The following is a 21,471-nucleotide window of genomic DNA, read 5'->3' as shown; positions in this document are numbered from 1 at the left end:
AGCTGCCCTCCAACTTCCAGGAGCGCGTGAGCCTGCACATGGAGAAGCACGGCTGCAGCCTGCCCTCCCCGCTCTGCCACCCGGCCTATGCCGACAGCGTCCCCACCTGCGTCATTGCCAAGGTGCTGGAGAAGCCTGACCCCACCAGCCTATCCTCCCGCCTGTCCGACGCCTCAGCCCGCGACCTGGCCTTCCGGGATGGGGCGGAGAAGCAGGGCCCACGGCCCCCCTACAAGGGAGACATCTACTGCAGCGACACGGCCCTCTACTGTCCCGAGGAGCGGCGGCGCACCCGGCGGCCCAGCGGGGACGCGCCCGTGACCGACGTGGGCTTCCTGAGGGCCCAGAACTCCACCGACAGCGCGGCCGAGGAGGAGGAGGAGGCCGAGGCGGCCGCCTTCCCCGCGGGCTTCCGGCACGAGGCCTTCCCAGGCTACGCGGGCTCACTACCCACGTCCAGCTCGTACTCGAGCTTCAGCGCCACGTCGGAGGAGAAGGAGCACGCCCAGGCCAGCACGCTCACGGCCTCGCAGCAGGCCATCTACCTGAACAGCCGCGACGAGCTCTTCGACCGCAAGCCGCCCGCCACTGCCTACGAGGGCAGCCCGCGCTTCGCCAAGGCCACGGCCAGCGTGGCAGCGCCGCTCGAGGCCGAGGTGGCCCCGGGGTTTGCGCGGACCATGTCTCCGTACCCAGCCGAGCCCTTCCGCTTCCCGGCTTCCCCGGGCCCCCAGCAGGCCCTGATGCCCCCAAACCTGTGGAGCCTGCGGGCCAAGCCGGGGACGGCCCGGCTCGCTGGGGAGGACGTGCGGGGCCAGTGGCGACCCCTGAGCGTGGAGGACGTTGGCGCCTACTCCTTCCCGGCCACCACGGCCAGCCGCGCCTCACCCTGCAGCTTCTCGGAACGCTACTTCGGCAGCGGGGGCAGCCCGGGCAAGAAGGCCGAGGGCCGCGCCAGCCCCCTCTATGCCACCTACAAGGCCGACAGCTTCTCGGAGGGTGACGACCTCTCCCAGGGCCACCTGGCAGAGTCCCGCTTCCTCCGGGCCAGCGGCGACCTGAGCCTGAGCCCCGGCCGTGCGGCTGACCCGCTGCCCGGCTACGCACCCAGCCAGGGGGACGCGGAGAGGCTCGGGGTGCAGCTGTGCGGGGCAGGCGGCAGCCCCGAGCCCGAGCACAGCCCCCACAGTTCCAGGGACTCCCTGGAGCCCAGCTCCATGGAGGCCTCCCCGGAGATGCACCCCGCCGCCCGCCTCAGCCCCCAGCCGGCCTTCCCTCGGACTGGTGGCTCGGGGCTCAGCCGCAAGGACAGCCTCACGAAAGCGCAGCTCTACGGAACCTTGCTCAACTGAGCGCCTGCCTGCAGGCCGCGGCCACGGGGCCGCCCCCTCCCACCCCTGGGCCCCAGAGGGCACAGCTCGCCTCTTCCCAGACACCTGTCCTCCCCAGCCCCCCCGCCAGCCAGCACCCTCTGTTCCCCCCAACCCCGTTGAGCCTGAGAGGAGGACCCCTCCCACACCATCTCGTCCACCCCAGCCCCACCACGGTGGAATGTTTTTCACGCCCCAACATCCTTCCCCACCTGAGATGAGCATTCCCCCCTTTTATAAAGTGAAACTATTTTTATAGAGAAAAAGGGTCTTTCTTAACGCACTTGGCCTCCAGCTCCCTGGACGGCAGCCTTGGCGTTTTCAACACAAAGCTCCTTTATTTTTCGGGGAGGACAAGTAGGGCCTGCCCCTGGGAGGGGAAGGACGGGGTCTCGTGGAGACACCCCCCCGTGAGCCGGTGACGAGGGAACCCGAAACTCTGTCCACGAAGAGGGGAACTGGAATGGGTGGAGGGATGTGAAATGTTTTTAAACTGTTTTCGCCGTGTGACCGACACACCACCCCAGCTCTCCCGTGGTCCGTAGTCCCGAGTGGGGCCGGTGCTCGTCCCCCAGTGTCCCGCTCCCCGGCATCACCTCGCTCTACCTCAGACGTAATGAGGCCCTTGACTCCCGGCGTCTGTGGCTCGCTTTCCTGTCGTCTGCGATGCATGCCCGGTCTGTTAGTACTGTACTTCCGTTCATTAATAAAAGACATCGGTGGAAAGAACCGGGCTCCGGGTTGTTTCTTCTCCCCTCCGCCTTAAGACCGCAGAGACCCAGCATCCTGGGCAGCATCCGAGCGCCGCCACTGTCTGACCCTGCTGGGCCTTCTTGCGCTTTCTAGGACGGGCCTTCTCGCTTCCCCTCCTCCTGCTGCCCCTCACCCCCTCTCACGTCTCGCATCTGGCTTCTGCGTGGACATCCCCGAGGCGCTCCTTCAAAGCAGCTCTCATTTCTCTGAAATGTCTTTGTTTGGCCCCACTGTGAAGGGAGTTCTCACTGTGGAGGGAGGTAGCGGGGGGGGGTCTCTTCCCCCAAAACACACACACACACACACACACACACACACACACACACACACACACGGCGATGCTGTCTGCGCGTTCCCCGGCCTCCTATTAGTGTGGGGATGTCCGTCCGTCCGTCCATCCGTGGGGAGCTGTCCTCGGACGACTTGCCCTCTGCTCTCTGGCCCCTTCGGAATGTCCCTCCAGTTGTCTGCAGGTCCTGAGGCGTGTCGCTGTGCATGTGCCCTTCCTGGGGGTTCACAGGAGTCTTGGATCTGCGGGTTGGTCTACTTCACCAGTTCTGGAAAATGCTCAACTTTAATTTTCCGTTCCTCTCTCTTCCTGGGACTGCCTTAGACACAGCCCCTCTCACTGCACCCTCTGGGCACGCTGCCCTCCCCCCTGCGTGTCCTGCACTGGGGGTTCCCCGAGCTCAGCCCACGTGATTTGCCTTCCCTCACACGCATTCAGCTTTGTGCACACCCAACACAGCCACTGGGTGTGTAGTTTTCTGTGAATTTGTCCATTCCTAGATGTTGTTCGGTTGTCTCGCAAACCTACACTGCCTCCTCAGTGTCCTGCTCCCTGGAGATCATTTCTCGCTTTGCCTTTTGTTTCCTTAAACATGTGGGCACAGCCGGGTCAGACTGCGTCTGGCACTTCCCTTGTGGGTTTCTCTTGGTTCCTGCTCTTGCTGTCTCCTTTCCTCATGAGCCTGGTTATCTCAGATGCACGCTCGTCCCTGTCCTCGAGAATCTACTTGGGGGTTCTGCAAAGCCTAGGGTGGAGGCCAGTCCTCACAGGGTCTGCTCCCTCCAAGGGCCTGGACCCTTCCTGCTGGACACCAGCCGGCTCCGGGTGCAGTCCTTGCAGTGGCCTGGCTCACCCTGCAGTGTAGACCCAGGGTGAGTCTGCCTCTTGCCAGGGGCCTCCAAGGAGGGTGGGCATCAGCAGGGGCTCCCAGCATCCCTGCACTTGACCTGCCTCTGCAGGAGAGCCCAGCGCCGGCCCAATCACCCTGCCGAGAAGCCGTGCCCCAGGAAGCCGTCTCCTCCAGCCAGAGGGAACGGGGAGAAGCTTGGGAGTCGGCTCCCCTCTGGGGGCCCAGTTTCCTCACAGGCAGACAGGAAGCGACCCTGAATGAGGGGGAAGCACGTGGCCCCTGGCACCCAGCAGACCCTCAGAGGTGTTCCCAGAGGGGAGCCCGCATCTAGTCAGCCCCACACGTTGGCTGTGCGAATGGGGGTGGGGCTGCCTCTTCCGGCCTCCGCTTTCCCTCCTCCAGGGGATTACAGTCCGGCCTGGCTCTCGCTCCCCACGGCCGATGGACTCAGAAGTGTCAGGCCCTGGGTAGCAGGGCTGGGGACCCTGCGGCTTTGCAGACTGGGCCGAGGGCCCTCTCAGGTTTGGGGCTTTAGCCCCCACATGGTCACCCAAGCATCCCGCAGAGCTCACAGAGCTGCCCTGCCATGACCTCCAAAACCAGCCAGTCGGAGCCCCGAGGGGGTCTTGTTTCCAGAGGGCCTGCTCGGGGCTGGGCGGGGACAGTGACTTCTTTGGCCAAGAGCCAGGCAGCCTACAACGATGGGCTGACCTGGCCACACAGAGCAAGGGGGTGGGGTGTCTGGAGTTCCATCACGTGATTTTGAGCAGACTCAAGTTGACACCACCTTGAGTGGGGGCTGGCAGGCATGGGATGCTATGGTCCCAAACCACTTCTTGAGGGGCTGAGCTGGAAAGACTTGGTTTTCGCTCAAATCCCCCTGGCTCCAAACCAGCTCTGCAGGACCTTGGGTCTCATGAGTGCAGGTGGCTCTGGTGAGCGACTCTCCGAACCCCCCTCAGTGGGGACTTGGTGCGTCCCTCCTCTTCCTGATAACGGGGCTGGTGGGCACCTGCCCTGGGCTGGCCACGGGGTCCCTGCTCTGCCCACAACGAACTCAGAGGTCGGGGGGAGGCAGATGGTGTGACCCTAGGCCCAAGGCTTCAAGAATACAGAGCCCTGCAGAGAGGCAAAGGTCCCTCCTGCTCCAGTGGGCAGAGAGCAGCCCTCGAGGAGGACGCTCATGCTGGGTACTGAAGGATGAAGACGTCGTCAGCGGGCATTTCAGACAGAGGGAAGGCCTGTGATGTGTGATATGTGATCGCAGGGGAGTTCTAGAAATGTCTCTATGCTTCCATGCGCCTGCCTTAGGGTTCAGCCTGGGGGCCACCAGTTTCCCTCGAAATCTGTCCTGGGATGTTCTGCTAGATGGGAACTTCTGGGCTATGGCGAGGCCTTGCTCTCTACTTTCTTAGCCCCATCTACCCAGGCAGCCCGCCAGCCGCAGAGTGGGGTTCCTTCCTCTCGCCCCTGGCCCGCCCCACCCGTGCATCCACCCGCCTCCTGCCAAGCTGTGCATTCTTCTCCACCCCCAGCCAGGGCAGCGCTGGGCTGGCTCTGCCACTTGCTCGCCATGTGACCTTGGGCCAGTCTCCCCTTCTGCAGCCTAGGGACGTCAGGAGATCCCCAGGGGTCTCCATGATCGCTGGCTGTCCTGGTGCACGGGGAGCCACAGGAGAGGCTGGAGAGAGGGAAAGAGCACATGCTTCAGAGTCCAACGGTGTCCCACGCAGCAGTGCCCGCCACTGGACAGCAGAGCGGGGCCCCCTGGGCGGTGGGGGTGCGGCTTCGAGCATCACCCCCGGCCGGCAGCACCCGCAGCCACACGCCGGCACCCCTGGAGGAAACTGCTCTTCTCCCACGAACGCTTCAGGTCTGTGTCCCGGAGTACAGGGGAGAGGGTACAAGAAAGCACTCAGCCCCGGGAAGGAGGGTGGACGGCCCGGCCCACGCTTCTTTTCATTCCAGCTCCGCACTGTCTAGATTTAGCTCCCTTATTTTAAAATTGCAGATGATGAACTCCCCAACACCTTGCAGAGGATCCGAGCGAGCCTCTAAGAAGGCTCTAGAAGACGGCGTTCGGAGAAAGCGATAAAGGCACGGAGCATGCCTGCCATCCTTTCCCAATAAAATAACCTACAAAGGTTGCGGGCGCTGGGGGGGTGTTGGCAGCCGGCACCCGCAGGGCATGGAGTTGAGGCATCAAGTCCAGAGAGGAAAGCGCCAAGAAGCAGCCAGAGTGGGGAGCCCTGCACGGACCCTGCCCCAGGAAGATCAGAGCTCTGGCTGGCTCAAGGGGACGCGCATGGAAACGCGGCGGACTTGGCCAACAGAGACTTGGATGCTGTTGGCCCCGAGTGAAGCGGAGAGAGACGGCAGCGATCCGCCCGGGCTTTCCTCCGCGTCTCCTGCCCTGCTTGTTCCCACAGGCCCGTCTATAGAAGAGGAAGCAGGCTCAGAGAAGCGAAGCACCCGCCAACATCCCAAGCAAGTGAGTGCTGGGCTTGGGGCCCGAGCCAGCCTCCCGACTCCAAACCCCACAGGGTTGCAGGCAGCCGGGGTGTGTGCTCAGTGCAGGAGACGGGGTGGGCAACTGCTGGCCACACGCAACACTCACAGCAAAGCCTGATTTAATATAGTCTGTAAACAATGCTCATATTAAACAAGCGGTAATGAGGCGCCTGAGTGGCACAGTCAGTTAAGCGTCTGACTCTTGGTTTCAGCTCAGGTCAGGATCTCAGGGTCGTGGGACTGAGCCCTGTGTCAGGCTCCAAGCTCAGCACAGAGTCTGCTTCAGATTCTCTCCTTCTCCCTTTGCCCCTCCTGCTCGTGCCCTCTCTCTAAAATAAACAAATAAGTCTCTTTTTTTTTAAGTGGTAATAATAATATGTCACTGCAGGGAAAGCAAACCATGAGCTGTAATTCATACTCAGAAGATACTCCACACAAGAAAGGCAGAAAACCACCCAGTTCAGGCTACACTAGACGGCAGGACATCCGGCCTCTAGGATCTAGAGCTGGACGGTGGAAAGCAGAGGTGGAACAGGCAGACGAGAAGTGCTCTGGGAAAGCCAGTCCCCGCTGCAGACAAGGGCAGACAAGGGCAGCCCTTCCTCCTGGCCTTGTCCAGATTCATTCACAAATCACTCATTCACTTGACAAGCGTGTCCGAGGACCTGTTCAGGCTGGATCTGGGGAGATACACCCTCATGAAAACACCTATGGGGGTCCCACCACACTTCCCTCTGGCTCCATGGTGAGAGCTGCGCCTGGCCAAGGACCCCTGGTCCGGAGTGGGTGTGACCAGAAGCTAGTCGATCAGCGCCTTCCTTCCCTGAGACTTTTGTCAAGTGGGAACAGAGGAAGGCGGCAGCCCCTTGCTGGTGGCTTCTGCCGTGAGAGTGAAGCAGGCTCAAGCCAAGGCCCAGAGGGTGAGAGAGGGACTCGTCCATCCTTGGCCTGCCACGATGAGGCCTGAGAATGGGGCCAGCATGCACCCTCTGGTCTAAACTGTCTCAGCGCCGCGACAAATGGCGGTCTGATACTATTACTACCAATACTCCCTGCTGTTGTTTCCTGAGTGCTTACTGCATACACGTCCTGCCAAGAGCTGTACAGACCTCAACCTCATTAACCCTCACAAGCTGGGTACTACCAATTCTCACTTCACAGACAGGGAAACCGAGGCACTGGGCGGCTCAGCACTTCCCTGCGGCCACACAATGAAAGGTGACGGCAGGATTTAAGTCTGCGAATCTGACCCCAAAGCCTGTGTCCTGCCAATGAGCCACAAGTGCAGTTGTTCACTGAACACCTACTGTGTGCCCGGGGCCAGACGTACAGCAGGGAACAGGCACCCAGCGTCCTGGGAAGCGTACACTCCACTGCACACAGCTGTGTGTCAGCGACAGGGAAAACCTCAGGCAGAGCTAAGCACTCTGGGTAAAAAGACCGAGAACAACAGGAGCGTGTTAGGCACAGAGGTCAGGGGAGGCTCCCTGAAGGCCCACCCACTGTCTACACATCCCATGAGACAGGCAGGGAGCCAGGGGGCACTGGGAGAAATCATGACCCAGTGGAAGGGACGGCAGGAGCAAAGGCCCTGAGGCATCACACCATGGGAGCACCATGGAGGAAGCCATTAGCCTGTAAGGGATACCGGTGATATGGGAAGGCTCCATTTCACAGATAAAGCGACCTGAGTCCAGGCTTCTAAGATCACTGAGCTTCCCACACAGAGCAGGGGAACTCATGGGGGGTGGGGGTGAGAAAGCGTGCGGGCGGGAGGCCCAGCAGGGCGGCCACGCCAGGGTGAGGGAGGAGTGTCCATCACTTGCGCCACGTTCTGAATGGACGTTCGCTCGGCCTCCGCTCCCCCTGCCCCCCTGCCAGGGCCAGGGCCTCATGGGCGGCTCTACGTCTGTAGGGACCAGGCCCTCAGAGCCTGGGACATGATTCTCTTTCTTTTTACCAAATCGGCCATTCTTGAGCCTAAAAAAAGAAAGTGCTCCCAACCTGAGCTCCGCCAACTTTCAGCCTGGCAGCATAGAGTCACTGGGCCCCTGTACCCACACAAGCCTGGAGGTTCACTTCTCTCAGCAGCCTGAAGAGCAAGTGCCCCCCACGTTCAGGCGCAGCGTCCACTGTTGCGCTGAGTGCTGCGTCCACTCAACACCCACTGCCGGCCAGGGTCCCCACTGACTATGGGGCAGAAGCAGGGGCAGGGATGAAGGCTAGCAAAGGAGTCAGCCCTTAGGACGAGCCTGACCTCAGGGCCTTTGCACTGCCCTTCCCTCTTCCCAGAACGCCTGGCTCATGGACCCCTGAGCAAGTTAGACATACTGAAATAAACATATTTATGCACCAACCCTCTGCAAGCTCCAGATGCCCTTCCCCATCTGTCCGGTTCCTTTCCTAGGACTGGAACCCCGGGTGTAGTGACACCTACCACAGACTTGACCTCCTTGGAGCCGTACAGCAAGCCTGAAGGCAGAGGGTCCTGCCACTGCCTTACAGATGGGAGAATGAGGCCCAGAGAGGAGACGACTCACAAGGTCTCAGCTGTGCCGACCGCAGAGCTGGCCTGGAACCCAGGTTCTGCAGAGGCAAAGCTGGGCACCCCATGGCTCCCAGTCCCATGGCTCCCCTGCCCACGGGCCTCCTGGTCGGGTCCTCTGCACTCCCTCACTGACTGCCCTGCCGGGGATGCCTCCTCACCCGCTCACAGTCCCCCTCCAGCAGGAAGCCTTCCAAAGCCACAGGGACACCCCTGCTCCCCTGCAGTTCCTCACCTACAGTGGATCCTCGGGCTCTCGCATGGCCCTGATTATAGCCCTGGTGAGACTTGGTACTAAGGCTCACCTGCCTGCCCAGGCCCCGGGGGGCCAGGTCTTGCTGCCAGCCTAACTCCTCAGGGCTCCCCAGCAGCCCTCTACACATGCTTCTTCGCCAGGATGGTGCGCACACCCTACAGGGAGTGGGACTCCCTGAGCCACGTCTGGTGGGGAGACAGAGGCAGCCTGGGCCCTGCGACGCTGGTGGGGACTGCCGTGCTCCCATACGGAGCTCCTGAGGGCAGCTCTAAACCCAGAGCCCCCACCGGGCCCCCACCGGGCCCCCACAGCCCCAGGAGTCGGGTCCCTCATCAGGATCAGCAGAGGGGGTGCCCCATCTCAAGCTCCCACTGGTCTATCCTGGAGCCCCAGAGGGCCTGAGAGGGCGCGGGCACAAGGGGGCGGCCAGCACTCATCTGTCGCTGAGATAACCTAAGAAAGAGCGGACACCCACGTTTATTGAACAGCCACCTGCCAGCCACTTCCACTGATGCCGGCCTCGCAACCCTGAGGCAAACACGTCTCTGTTCCCATTTTACAGATGTGGAAACCGAGGCTCAGAAGGTTTGACCGGAGGCAACCTCAGCACTTCCTCACCCCCACCCACCCTGAGGAAGAATGGAAGCCCAGGGCCTGGCCGGCATCCAGAAGGCTCTGTACTAGGAGGCTCAGTGCCAGATCTTAATGTCGCCCTCCCAGGAGCAGGTGGAGAGGACGGAGGGCAGCACAGGGTGGAAGGCGGCACCCACACAAGCCTCGGTATGCCCTGGCAGTGTGCGCGCCCGGCTGGCGGTGCGAAAGCTGTACAGCAGGACTCGGCCATCGGCGCTGCCCGTCACCAGCAGGTCACCGTCCGGGGAGCACTCGCAGCCCACCGAGTAGCCTTCTACCTGCAGAGGGCAACACAGAGGGTGAGCGGGCCGTGCAGGCAGCCCCAGCTCCCTCCATAACCCCGGGCCCAGCACACAGCCTGCTGCGCGGAGCCGGTTTAGGGGAATGCGGCTGAAACGGCTTCGGCAAAGCTGCATGTCTGGTCTCACCGGCAGCCACGGAGTCCCCAGGCCCCTTCTGCCCCAGTGAGGCAGCTCTCAGATGCAGAAAGAGCCCCCACCCCTGTCCTGTCCTCCCTCCCCCACCCCCATGGCCTGTCCTGTGAACCACTAAGTCAGGGAAAACCTTTCCTGCCCAGCAGCTGGGGCCTGGACATAGGGCCGGGGGTGGCCCAGGGCGTTCAGTGAATACCAGGCCACACGGCATGTGTCCCCTGGGAAACAGAAAACAGGAACTACCCAGAAAGAGGGTCTGTGCACTCTGGGGCCCCAGATCGACCGCGGGAGGCTCTGGGGCTAGGGCTCTGCTCTCGAGCTGGGGGTTAGGAACTCAGTACCTTGTGCCCTTCGTAGCGCCGTCTCCTGCTCATCCGGTAGGGCCACACAGCAGAAAAGAGAGCCAGGTAGTTGCCATTGGTCTGCGCCAGGAACACAGGCTCCCGGGGGTGCAAGGCGAGGCTGGGGCAGGTGTACCTCTCCTGAGAAACAGTAAGGCCACAGAGAGGGTGGAAAAGGCTCCCACTGGCCCCCGGCTGCAACAAACACGCCACCAGCTCTCTACTCCTGGATCCTCAGGTCCAGCCCCCACACCTGGGCTTCAGGGTCTCTACACATTTCCTGGGGCTGATGTGACAAAATGCCACAAACTTGCTGGCTGAAAACTACTAACATTTACTCTTAGAGTCTTAGAAGTCAGAGGTCTCACCAGGCTAAAAGCAAAAGTGTCAGCAGAGCCACGTTCCTTCTGGAAGTTCTGCGGCTAATCTGTTTTCTTGCCCTTCCTAACATCCCTTGCTTCATGGTCCTAGTGGGGGACTGGAAAATGGCCCCCCAAACTACATCTATCCCCTGATTCCTGGGCCCTGTAAATGTCACCTTATACGGCAAAAATGTGGAGGGGGTGTCTTTGCAGATGTAATTAAGTTCAGCTTCTTGTGGTGGGGATAATATCCCCTAATATCGCCCTACACGCAATCACATGTGTCCTTAGAGAAGGAAGCCAGGAGCTGACACCCAGAGAAGGTGACAGGTAGAGCAGAGCGTCGGAAGAAGCGGGACAGACACTCCCCCAGAAGCTCCAGACCAAGTCTTGACTTGAACCCAGTGAGACTTAGTGGCCATCCAGCCTCCAAAACTGACAGTGAATTTGTTAGTTTAAGCCAGAGCTCTGAGGTGCTTTGCTACAGAGTGACAGGAAACAAGTCCACACACCCCCTCCCGCCTCCACAGGGAGCCCTCAGGGTAGCCCCCGTCCAGCCCAGGCTCCCCGCGGCCCCCACACATGGTAACTAGGAGGTGAACGGGCCAGGTGAGAAGACGAAGGCACAAACCAAGTGTGCAAAGCACAAGGCAAGGAACCGGCACTGTCTGACAGACTGGGTCACGTGGACACACCCTACAAGTTCCCTTTTCAATGCACCTGTTCTTCTTTTATTCTACGTGTCGCCCTGAAGACACAGGATCTAAAAGAGCCCAAACTCGGGGAGCCATGTGCAGAGCAGGTGGAATATAGCTGTGGACTCCTGTGTCCGTCGGGGGCGCAGCGGCCATGGCCACCTGCTAACAAGCTCCCCCGCATGCTGCCACCGAGCAGAGCGCCTGCTCAGCCGCCCAGGAAGGGAGATGTGTGATTTTTAAGAGGGCCAACGGCTGGGGCATTCAGCACTTCCCCCCACCCCGACAACCTGCCCTGGTTTCTGCACAGGCTGTTGGACGCAGAATGCCGGGTGGCCCGACGGGCCCCTGCAGCCCCCTCCAGGGCCTGTCCTTCCCAGCGGGTTACACTAGCTCCCTGCAGTAAAGGTCTAGAGGCTGGTTTGCTCAGGGTCAAGTAGAAGCCTCGGAGAAAAGGAAAAGCAGGGAAGGGGAGCAGGTACGCATGTACACCTAGTATATGTTTTTCAATTCGGCAGGGGGAGTACCGAAGAGATGAGCCATGGCTTAATTAAAATCTCATACGATGACGATGATGGAGATGGTGGTGATGGTGATGATGATGGTGGTGGTAGCGGCGGTGGTGAAGATGCTGGATTTGATGGTGGTGATGGTGGTGACAGGTAACCCACTGATGGAGAGCCCCCTGTGCCCGGCACTGTGCTAGATCCTTTATAAGCATCATCTTCAATTCTCAGAAGCCCTCTATGAGGTAAACAGCCTTCTCATTCTCAATTTCCCAAGAGGAAAATGAGAATCAAAGAGGCTACATAACGGGCTGGTAAGTGGTGAATCCAGGACTCTAAGAGAGGTGGTCTAACCTTGGTTCCCTGCTTGAACTTCTAAGTCACAGCTCTTGCCAAACACACTGAGCAAGGGCGCGACAGAAACCTGGGGGCTGGCTGGGGTGGCAGAAGGAAAGCAGGAGTGTGTTGGATCGTGTAGCTGTCTTCTACTGATCTGGATGAATGGCCCCCCACACCTTCCCCTGTGGGGTGGCAAGGCTGGACAGAGGAGGAGTAGGACAGTCATGGAGGTGCTGTGATCTGGAACCTCCGGAAAGCTTTCTAGGCAGGCCTGGACCTGCGCTTGTCTCCCTGACCCAAGAGATTTCAGGCACCTGAACGGTCTCTAAAGATCCTGCCGGCTGAACCATCCTCACAGGAAGTAACCTGGGATCCCAGCAGCTTAGGGCTACATCCTGCGGCTGAAGCAAACGGAAAAGCAATGCCAAACAGGGTTTCTCACATGGAAAATCTGGTTGGAGATTTTGGCAGAGCTCCGAAAATCCCAGGCAATAATGGTGCGGTCAGCAGAGTCCCGGCTCGAAGCATCTGTGCTGCTCAGGAACTCAGAGCCTTCCTGGAGGAAGAGGATGTCCAAGGTCTGCTGGATGGTCGCCTTGTAGCTTCTCACGACCTGCAAGAGCGGGTACCTATCATGCTGCTGGGCCCTGGGAGCACAGGGCAGGTACCCGAGGGGAGGGCCACCAAGGGCCCAGACAGCAGGGGGGTCCAGTGAGGGCAGTGCTGGGCTGCCAGGAGATACAGCCTTGCCTTGTGGCCCTTCCCCACAGACAGTCCTCCCTGTCACGTGCCCACCCCACATCTACTGACACATGGCCGCCATCCATTGGCCACCCAGGGAGGCGTGATGATCTTCCCAATCACACCAGTCACCTAGAGAGAGCAGCTGGAGACTCAGGAAAGTGAGCTCTGGGAAGGACCCATTGCCCAAGGGCACCTAAAGGGCATCAATGATGCCCTTTGATATCAGGCCATATTTAGTGAGAGGCTCTTGCTTCTAAAGATGTCACATAATTCACACCTCACAAAATTCCAGCCTCTTCTCTGTGGAACAGTAACTGTACTACAGAAAGCCAGGGTCCTTGGAGACCATAAAGCCAGAACCACAGTACACAGAGTAGCTTTAAAGACACTTACTTCTTAGCGTCACGGCCAATAGTTCATAGCTTCCTGTCTTGTAAACCAATGTGATTAACTGTCAAGCACCTCTGTTTTCTCCAGAGCATTTTACCACATTCACCCTCCACTCGAAAGCAACTGGTTTAGGTTGGGGCGGTCCCAGGACGGACAAGTAGCTCCACTTAACAAACGCACAGACAGAACACTCCAGACGGCAACAGTCAGCAAGAGGCCAGGACAAGGTGGCCTCTGGCCTTCCTGCAGGTCCTGGCTGGCCTGTTTACCAGCTCCCAGGGCGCCACCATGTGGCCACAGCATAAACACAGTTCTCTGGTCCCTCGCCTGGGGCTCAGAAAGCCTTGACAAATTTTTTTTTAAACTGGAGTTCACAACCTTTAAAATTTTGCAGATATTATTTCCTATCATCCTCTTTTAAATGTGTGTAAGTCAAATTCACATTACATGCAGCACTCTATAAAGTCAGTTTAGGAGTTTTGAGACCCATTATCCAGATGAGGAACACTGAGGCTCAGAGATGTAGGGATATGCTCGAAGTCCCACCACCAGGGTGGTAGGCTTCTCCCCATCCCTGCTGCTTCCCTGGGCCCACAACCCAGTCTCCTACTGGCCACTCCCTACCTCGATAAATATGGGGACAATTTCCCTGGAGAGGGTAAGGATAAATGACTGCTCTTTTCTGAGCCTCTTCAGAAGTAGCCCCTAGCTAAGCTGATTTCAGGAGATTTGGGAGATTTGGGAGCCTGAAGATCAGTCCAGAGGCAGGAAAGAGAGGGCAGCCCTCCAGGCCTCTGAACACAGGGCAGAAAGCCAACCTGCGGCTGCTCCCCTGCCCTGAGCCTCACAGAGTGTGGACGGGGACGGGAGGCGGGGACCAGGGGGAGACGCCCAGCCAGAGGGGCCCAGCAGGGGTGCGGCTAGCCGAATGCTCGGCCTGCCCAGTCTGAGGCTGGAGCCTGGGGTGGGTGCGCTGCACGCCTTCACAGTCTCCAATACCAGCTCCCATGAGTTTGCACGACAGTCCAACTCACAAAAGTGCCTTCCAAGGCAGTGTTTGGAATCTGCTTCGGTGGAGGGGAGAGAAGAAGAGGGAGCAATGCCCCATAATCATGACTCTGGAGTGATCTCTTTGTCAGCTCCCATCCCAGCATCATTACAGTCACCCCTCACTTCAGCCACCCCAGGCCCCCACTTGCCTGGGCCTCATCGTCTTTCTTCCCCTTTTCCCAAAGCCCTTTCCAACACCGCCACTCAGGTGAGGAGCAGGAAACCCATAGACGGCCGCGGTAGCAAATACCAAGAGAAGAGTACATCTGGCACGACTCCTGTCCCTGGCTGTGGCCTGCACACTGGGCAGCTTGTCCTCCCCGGTGGCAGGGGAGGCAGAGAGGAGTCCCCAGAGCTACAGCATCTCACAGATAATGGCCCCTAGTGGGTGCCCGCACACACCAGACAGTGCCTATCTCCCCGCAGGGACCATGAGCTCCGTGGGCAGGTTCCGGCCCACGTGCTACAGCCCTCTCTCTGGCCACAGCACCTCGATCCCCACAGGGGCTAGGGAAACACCTTTCCTGACCCAGGAAAGGATAGAGGAAGAAGAGGGCTCTCCTTGCTGCTTCTGAGTGCCTGGTAAGTGGCAGCCACTGGGCAGGCGTGCCACATAAGTTAGTTCACGATAGCCCAGAGGTAGCTTTTCCCAGAGGTTGGCATGAGGGCCCAGAAAGGAGCAAGGTGCCAGGGCCCTCAGCCTGTCCTTGACGGGACTACCCGCAAGCCCACCAACACACCTGCCTCCAAAGACAAACTTTCCAGGAGAATGAAAACCATTGTTCTATACGTTCCTGAGAACGGATGGAAACGGCCCAATTCATTAGGGCACCATAAAACTGAATGGCCGGGAAACAAGCCGTGTTCTGGGCGATCCCCGCCAATAACGCTGCTGTAAGTAGAAGCCTGACCTTTGAAGTGATCGCCACTGAACGTGATTTACTCGCCTTCACAACTGCTCCTGCCCCGGGAAAGAGCAGAGGAGCCATTTGTGTGTCTAGCTGGTGGGTTTTATGGCAACCTTAATTACACCGACAGCTGGTGTGTCCCATCCCAGGGGCATGGGACGGCGCGACGCGGCCTAACCAGCTGGATCCCGAAGGGAGCCCTCCTCGGACTCCTCTGGCAGCTGGCGGCCTCTGTCAGGTAAGCAGATACTTGGCTGAAGGCTCTGGCTTTGGGGAAAGTGGGAGACGTAATCCACACCACGATACACTCAGGTATGAAAATCACTCAACATCCCTGAAATCTGACACCTGCTTGGCCCAGCAGACAAACCTGGGAAACTCTGGGTGGACTCTGATTCATCCAAAGCACAGACTGCCCTTCCTCGTGTCCCTGCCCCTTCCAAAGTGCATCGGTTTGAGGCGCTTTAGACTTGAGGAGCTGGACTGGGCTCCAGTCCTGGCCCAGCTGCTGACTTTCTAGATGCCTCAGAGAGTCCCCTCCCTCCGCAGACCTGGCTTTCTGGTCATCGCCACAAAGGGCCTGGACTGGCAAAGCAAACCTCAGCCTCTGGGAGCTGCTGGGCCCCAGAAAGGAGGAGGGCGGGGGTGCCCTAGCTCCCTGACCCCAACCCACCACTTCACTGCACCCAAGCCTGAGGAAAGGCAAGGGGACACACTGCTCTGGCTCCCGTGGGACGCCGTGCTCCCTCAGTCACCTGCCTACCCCACAGGACCATGAGTTCCTGGGGACCGGCACCTGTCCCATTTCCGGGTCGCCCTTGGGCAGCACTGGGTCCCACGGCGCAGGCATTACGAAGCTGAGTTGAACTGATGGCTGGAGGACAAGGGAATGAGTGGATGCACAAACGGACGAGTGAACAAAAGGACAGTGCGAAAAGCAGGGACTTTAAGGTCACTGGCTCCCAGCGACATCCTGGAACTTGGGGCTGAGCCAACACTCGGGAAGCTGGTGCCACTGGCTCGGTCAGACATCCGGGGAGAGGACGTTCACTCTCCGGGTCCTCCGGTGGTCCTGGACACGGAGACAAAGGAAACCTGACTCTCGAGGAACTCTGAGACCACAGCGGGTGTGGGAGGCAGAAGCAGACGGTCTCGCTCAGTGTCATGTCACCGCTTGCCCTGGGGAGGCTGGTGGAGGCCTCCCTCCCCGGGAGAGGGCCCAAGCGCTCAGGCAGACACCTGGGAGCCCTGCTGCTGAACTTCGCCATCCTGGGCAAACCACACCTGTCTGCCCCACCCTCCGCACCTGTACGGCGGGAGTAATGGGGCCGACAGCAAACAAAGCCAGTGTGCCTGGCCCAGTGCTGACCCGAAGCAGAGGTCCAGAAACCCTCTCTTCTGGAGCCAGCCAGAGCCAGAGTGCCCAGTTCGGAGCTATGGGTCCTTGGGCAAGTTTCTTCTCCCCAGAGTTCAATCCCTTCTCCCTGAAAATAAACACTGAGGTCTCTTCAAATGCTAAGATGTCAGGAACTACACGTAAAATAAGGCTGGAGAAGTGAGCAAGGGCCCTTCTATAGGCGAAGTTCACACAAGCAGCCAGACACAGAGCACAGTGGACACCAAAAAGGGCTCTGTTAATAAATTCAAAAAGGATCAGAAATTTATGTTAAAAAAAAATAGAAAAGAGGACCTGAATGAGTTTCTCTACAACCTGGAGCTGGGGGAACCATTCCTAGCCATGACTCTGAGGCCAGAAGCCATGAGAAGAAAAATGGGTTAACCTGGCTACATGAAAATAATACTAATAATTTTAAAGACTATTGCATAGCACCAAAAAAAAGTAAATAAAAATGACAAATGGGAGAATTATTTGCAACTTACGTTAGAGGTAAAGGTTACCATCCCTACTACACAGTTTCTCAAAACAGATAAAGACCCAGTAGCTCTACAATAAGGTGCTAGAAAAGTAAACAGAGTTCACATAAAAGGAAATGCAACTGGTCCTTTGATTTGCTCATAACAAGAGAATTGCAAATTTAAATTACACAGAGGTGACATTTCTTACCTATCAAATTAGCAAAACCCCAGTTTGACAACACACTTCATTAGGCGGCTGTGGGGCATTAGCTAACTGGACACGCTGACAGAAACACAAAATGATACAATCCCCGTGGAGAGAACTGGGGCAACATCGAGGAAAAACATATGCCTTGTTTCACAGCAATCTGCAGGACCCAGCAAAGCCACCTGTAGGAACGATCCCAAAGTCCACTGGCAAAACCCCAAAAAGATGTAAGTACAACACCAATGAAAGCAGCAATACTTATAAAAATAAAAAACTGGAAATAACCCAAACGTATATCTAGAAGGGACCAGTTGAATAAACCTTAGAACACCCACACTCCGGAAGATGATGCAGCGGGGCCTGCCCTCCTGCCCTGCTATGGGGCGGCCGCCAAGGCACACTGTCCCATAAGAAAAGCCCCAGGTGGCAGAGAAGCAGTGTACAAGGTAAATGGAAGTGGGGACAGGAACATACATGTGTGTGTGTGTGTGTGTGTGTGTGTGTGTGTGTGTGGCTTGTTTCCATTCAAACTAACAGCAAAGGGGAGTCTGGGTGGCTCAGTGGGCTAAGCCTCTGCCTTCAGCTCAGGTCATGATCCCAGGGTCCTGGGATCGAGTCCCACATCGGGCTCTCTGCTCAGCGGGGAGCCTGCTTCCCCCTCTCTCTGCCTGCCTCTCTGCCTACTTGTGATCTCTGTCTGTCAAACAAATAAAAATAAAATCTTAAAAAAAAAAACCCAGCAAGATAAACCAGAAACTAAAGAAGTAAATAAAGAGAGAAAGAGAATGGAGGAGACAGGATTAGAGACAGAACTTAGAGGATGTCTGCAAGGGGCCAAACAGTAGGGTTCTGGGGACACATACCGTTACTGCTGCTTACTCTCCTGTGTGCGTGTACGTGGGTGCAGGCATGTGTATGCTGAAGCCATTCTTTTTTTAGGATTGTATTTATATTAGAGAGAGAGCAAATGCAAGCACAAGGGGAGGGGCAGGAGAGAGAGAGGATCCCAAGCAGATACCCTGCTGAGTGTGGAGCACGACAGCGGGCCTTGATCTCTCAGCCCTGAGACCATGACCTGATTGGAAATCAAGAGCTGGGACACTTAACCAACTGTGCCACCAGGCACCCCTAGAAACCATTCTAAGCTCAAGGACCGTACCAAGCCAGTGGCAGGCTAGAGAGGGCCTCCAAGCCATAGGTTTTCCAGTTTCTTCTCTAGAGTCATGTATATATTTTATAAAACAACGCAACCAAATTAGCATAAAGCAGGCTCTAGATGTGAAAGCAAAATGAAGCGAAGAAAACTAACCGTGTGTTGAGCTGGTAGCTTAACCACACAAATGGGATTTATTTGGAGAGACACTAAAGCTCACTAATATAATGTCACATCCTTGGTTGAATACACATTCTGAACAGAAAATCAGCAATTTGATGGTAGATCCCAACTGGACATGCTCTGCAGATCAAAAAAAAACCACAAGAAACCTTAAAAAAAAACCTGTCTTCGGTCATCGCACAGCTCATGTTGATATATACCCCCCCAAATTGTGCAAAGGTAGATAGAAATAAAAATTTCCAGTATAAAAAAGAAAAATACATAAAACCAAAGAAGTTAAAGAAAAATTCTATAATCCTAAATTTGAACTGAGGGGGGAAAAATCAATATTTTTTCTTTTTTAAGATTTTATTTTTAAGTAATCTCCACACCCCACAGAGGGCTCAAACTTACAACCCTGAGATCAAGAGTCATACACTCCATCGACCGAGCCAGCCCAGTGCCCATGATGTATTTTTTTCTTAACAACAAAAACCTTTCCTAGCTCTGTCCACAAAAGGGACCTAGAAACAAGGAGCAACCACACCACTCATACTATGGCCTCTAAACCCTGCCAAACCCAGAAGTGATGGATGACAGACCTCGGCACCAAAACAGTGACTGTATCTGTCTAGCATACGTTTAAGAAGGTAAAGGAAAGTGGGGCACCTGGGTGGCTCAGTCAGTGGAGCATTGACTCTTGATTTCTGCTCAAGTCATGATCTCAGAGCTGTGAGACTGAGCCCCACTGTCAGGCTCCACGCTGCTTAAAATTCTCTCCCTCTGCCCTTCCCCATCCCAACGTGTGGAAGGAACTCTCTCCTTCTTAAAAAAAGAGGGGGGAGGGAGTGATGGACATTGGGCAGGGTAGTGATAGGGTGAGTGCTGTGAATTGTGTAAGACTGATGAATCACAGACCTGTACCCCTGAAACAATTATATACATTATATGTTAATACATTATATGTTAATTACATATATGTTAATTTTTATATGTTACCTTTTACATTATATGTTACATTGTGTTAATTTTAAAAATTATGTACATTATATGTTAATTTTTAAAATTAATAAATAATAATTTAAAAACAGAAAAAAAGAAAAAGACAAGGGTAGAGGCAAAAGTGACCATGGTAGGTAGGCACGCGGAGGATGTAGGAGTCCCCCACTGAACTTCTAGGGATGAAATACACAATGTTTAAGATGAAAAAACACATCAGATGGGATTAACAGCAGATGAGATGCTGCCAAAAAAAAAAAAAATAGTAAACTAGAAGACAGAACAATTGAAATTATTCAAAACATAGCAAAGAGGAAAAAAAAAGACTGGATTTAAAGATGAAATCTAGTTTTAACCCAAAATGGAATAAGCCTGCTATGGCTTCTTATTCTCTCCTAACAATTACAACTAAAAGCTCTGGACAAAATTCAAGAAGCAACTATTTAAAGGCTTTAAAGAGTAAATAACAGCAAGTAGGTTGGGGAGGGAAATAAAAATTTGAAAGCTAAGGGCCTAGATTTGTGGGGTTTGGGGGAGGGGTTTGCTTGTTTGCTGTCTTTTAACTCCTGACTTTGACAAATGGACTTACTGTATTAAGGAATTACATGGTGAGCACGGACAGCAAAAATTCTGAAATAAATCTGTCGTTCTGGTCAAAGGAACAAGAAAATGGACCCTTGTAAGCCAGAGAGTATGGGGAAAATTTAAAAATATATCCACTTGCTCTCCTACACCCAACACCAGCCCCAACTGCAGGACTGCAGTGCTCTGAGGGTGTAGCGCAAAGTGCCCAAAACCCAGACAGAAAACATCTGAATAAAGGATCTGGGGAAAAGGGCCTTTATTATAACAACCTTAAGGGGAGAACCGCATTACTTTTTTCCTCTACTTTCTCTGGCTGCTTCGCCTTGAAAGGAACCCCAGCTAGTATATACCACGACGAGGCAGAAGCAGAATATCAGAAAACCACTGCCCAAGTCTGAAACTAACCCCTTCATGGCCCAGCACCACAAAGAGTCGGAACACTGCAATGAAAATGGAGCCACTGCCTAATGAAAGAAAGAACTTGGGGTCTGAATCTAACGTGGTTAGTTGCTGTTAAGACAAACAAATCACTATTCTCCATGGGACTTTAATAGGAGCCAGGATCTTACCATATAATATTCAAAACATGCAGGATAATTCTGAAGGAGCCTGACATATAGAGAACCAGTAACATGTAAATAGTGACCACCACAAAAGAGAAATGACAGATGTCAGCCCTGAAGTGACCCAGACGCAGGAATTACAAGACACATTTAAATAGTGATTATAATAATCCCCAGTGACATAAGATAAACATTCTTTTTCCAAAACAATATTTTATTTACTTATTTGACAGAAAGAGAGAGCGTACACAAGCAGGAGGAGCAGGTGAGGGAGAAGCAGGCTCCCCACTGAAAAGGGAACCTGATGCAGGCCTCAATCCCGGAACCCTGGGATCATGACCTGAGCCAAAGGCAGATGTCTAACCAACTGAGCCACCCAGGTGCCCCAGGAACTACATTTTTTTTTTTTAAGTAGAAAAATTTAGAACTGGAAAAAAAAAAATCATAGAATAAGCCCAACAACAAAATGGAAGTGACAAAAGAAAGACTCTGTGAACCTGAAGACAGATCAACAGGAATGACGCAATCTGAAAAAAAATATTATTTATAGACTCCTTAGGGATGATACCAAAAACTTAAGTATTTTTGTCACTGGAGTTCCTAAAGGAAAGGGAAAGGGCAGAAGTGCAGAAGAATATATATACTTGTTGACTGAGAGCACCAAATTTGGCAAAAGGCATAAACTTTGAGTCAAGAGGCTCGGCAAGCCACGAAGAGGAGACCAAGGAAAACCAAGCCCTGGCACATCACAATAAAACTCCTGAGAAGCTAAAGGAAAAACTTTGAAAGCACCTAGGGAGAAAAATGAAGCATCACATGAAGCAATCTGAAGGACTAGGGGTATCAGAAACTGTGGAGCCCAGAAGACTGTGGACACAGGGACAGTGGTGACAGGATGGAGCGTCAGCCCCAAATGTTATAGACAAAAGCATATCCTTTGGGACTGAAGGAGAGATAAAGACTTTTAA

General features: G+C 55.4%; 2 protein-coding genes across 11 annotated transcripts in view; one reads left to right on the top strand and one right to left on the bottom strand.

Annotated features, from left to right (window-relative positions):
- Window positions 1-3,811, top strand: part of BEGAIN (brain enriched guanylate kinase associated) — a 45,842-nt gene extending 42,031 nt beyond the window's left edge. For 4 of the 5 annotated variants that reach the window (XM_046010040.1, XM_046010038.1, XM_046010037.1 and 1 more), the window contains one exon: window positions 3-3,811. In XM_046010040.1, coding sequence (XP_045865996.1) covers window positions 3-1,352 — 1,350 coding nt within the window. In that variant the 3' untranslated portion in view covers window positions 1,353-3,811. The remainder of the gene's footprint in view (window positions 1-2) is intronic. The other variant, XM_046010036.1, reaches the window with a different exon arrangement.
- Window positions 3,812-9,035: 5,224 nt separating this feature from the next.
- The window catches only part of WDR25 (WD repeat domain 25), a 141,745-nt gene continuing 129,309 nt past the window's right edge, over window positions 9,036-21,471 (bottom strand). For all 6 annotated transcript variants that reach the window (XM_046007025.1, XM_046007022.1, XM_046007023.1 and 3 more), the window contains 3 exons: window positions 12,327-12,497; window positions 9,983-10,123; window positions 9,036-9,485 (listed from right to left, as the gene is read on the bottom strand). In XM_046007025.1, coding sequence (XP_045862981.1) covers window positions 9,264-9,485; window positions 9,983-10,123; window positions 12,327-12,497 — 534 coding nt within the window. In that variant the 3' untranslated portion in view covers window positions 9,036-9,263. The remainder of the gene's footprint in view (window positions 9,486-9,982; window positions 10,124-12,326; window positions 12,498-21,471) is intronic.

The sequence above is a fragment of the Meles meles genome, chromosome 6 (assembly GCF_922984935.1).
Source record: "Meles meles chromosome 6, mMelMel3.1 paternal haplotype, whole genome shotgun sequence".
Lineage (NCBI taxonomy): Eukaryota > Metazoa > Chordata > Mammalia > Carnivora > Mustelidae > Meles > Meles meles.
Note: the sequence above shows the minus strand (reverse complement) of the source record. Positions and strands in the feature narration are given on the sequence as shown.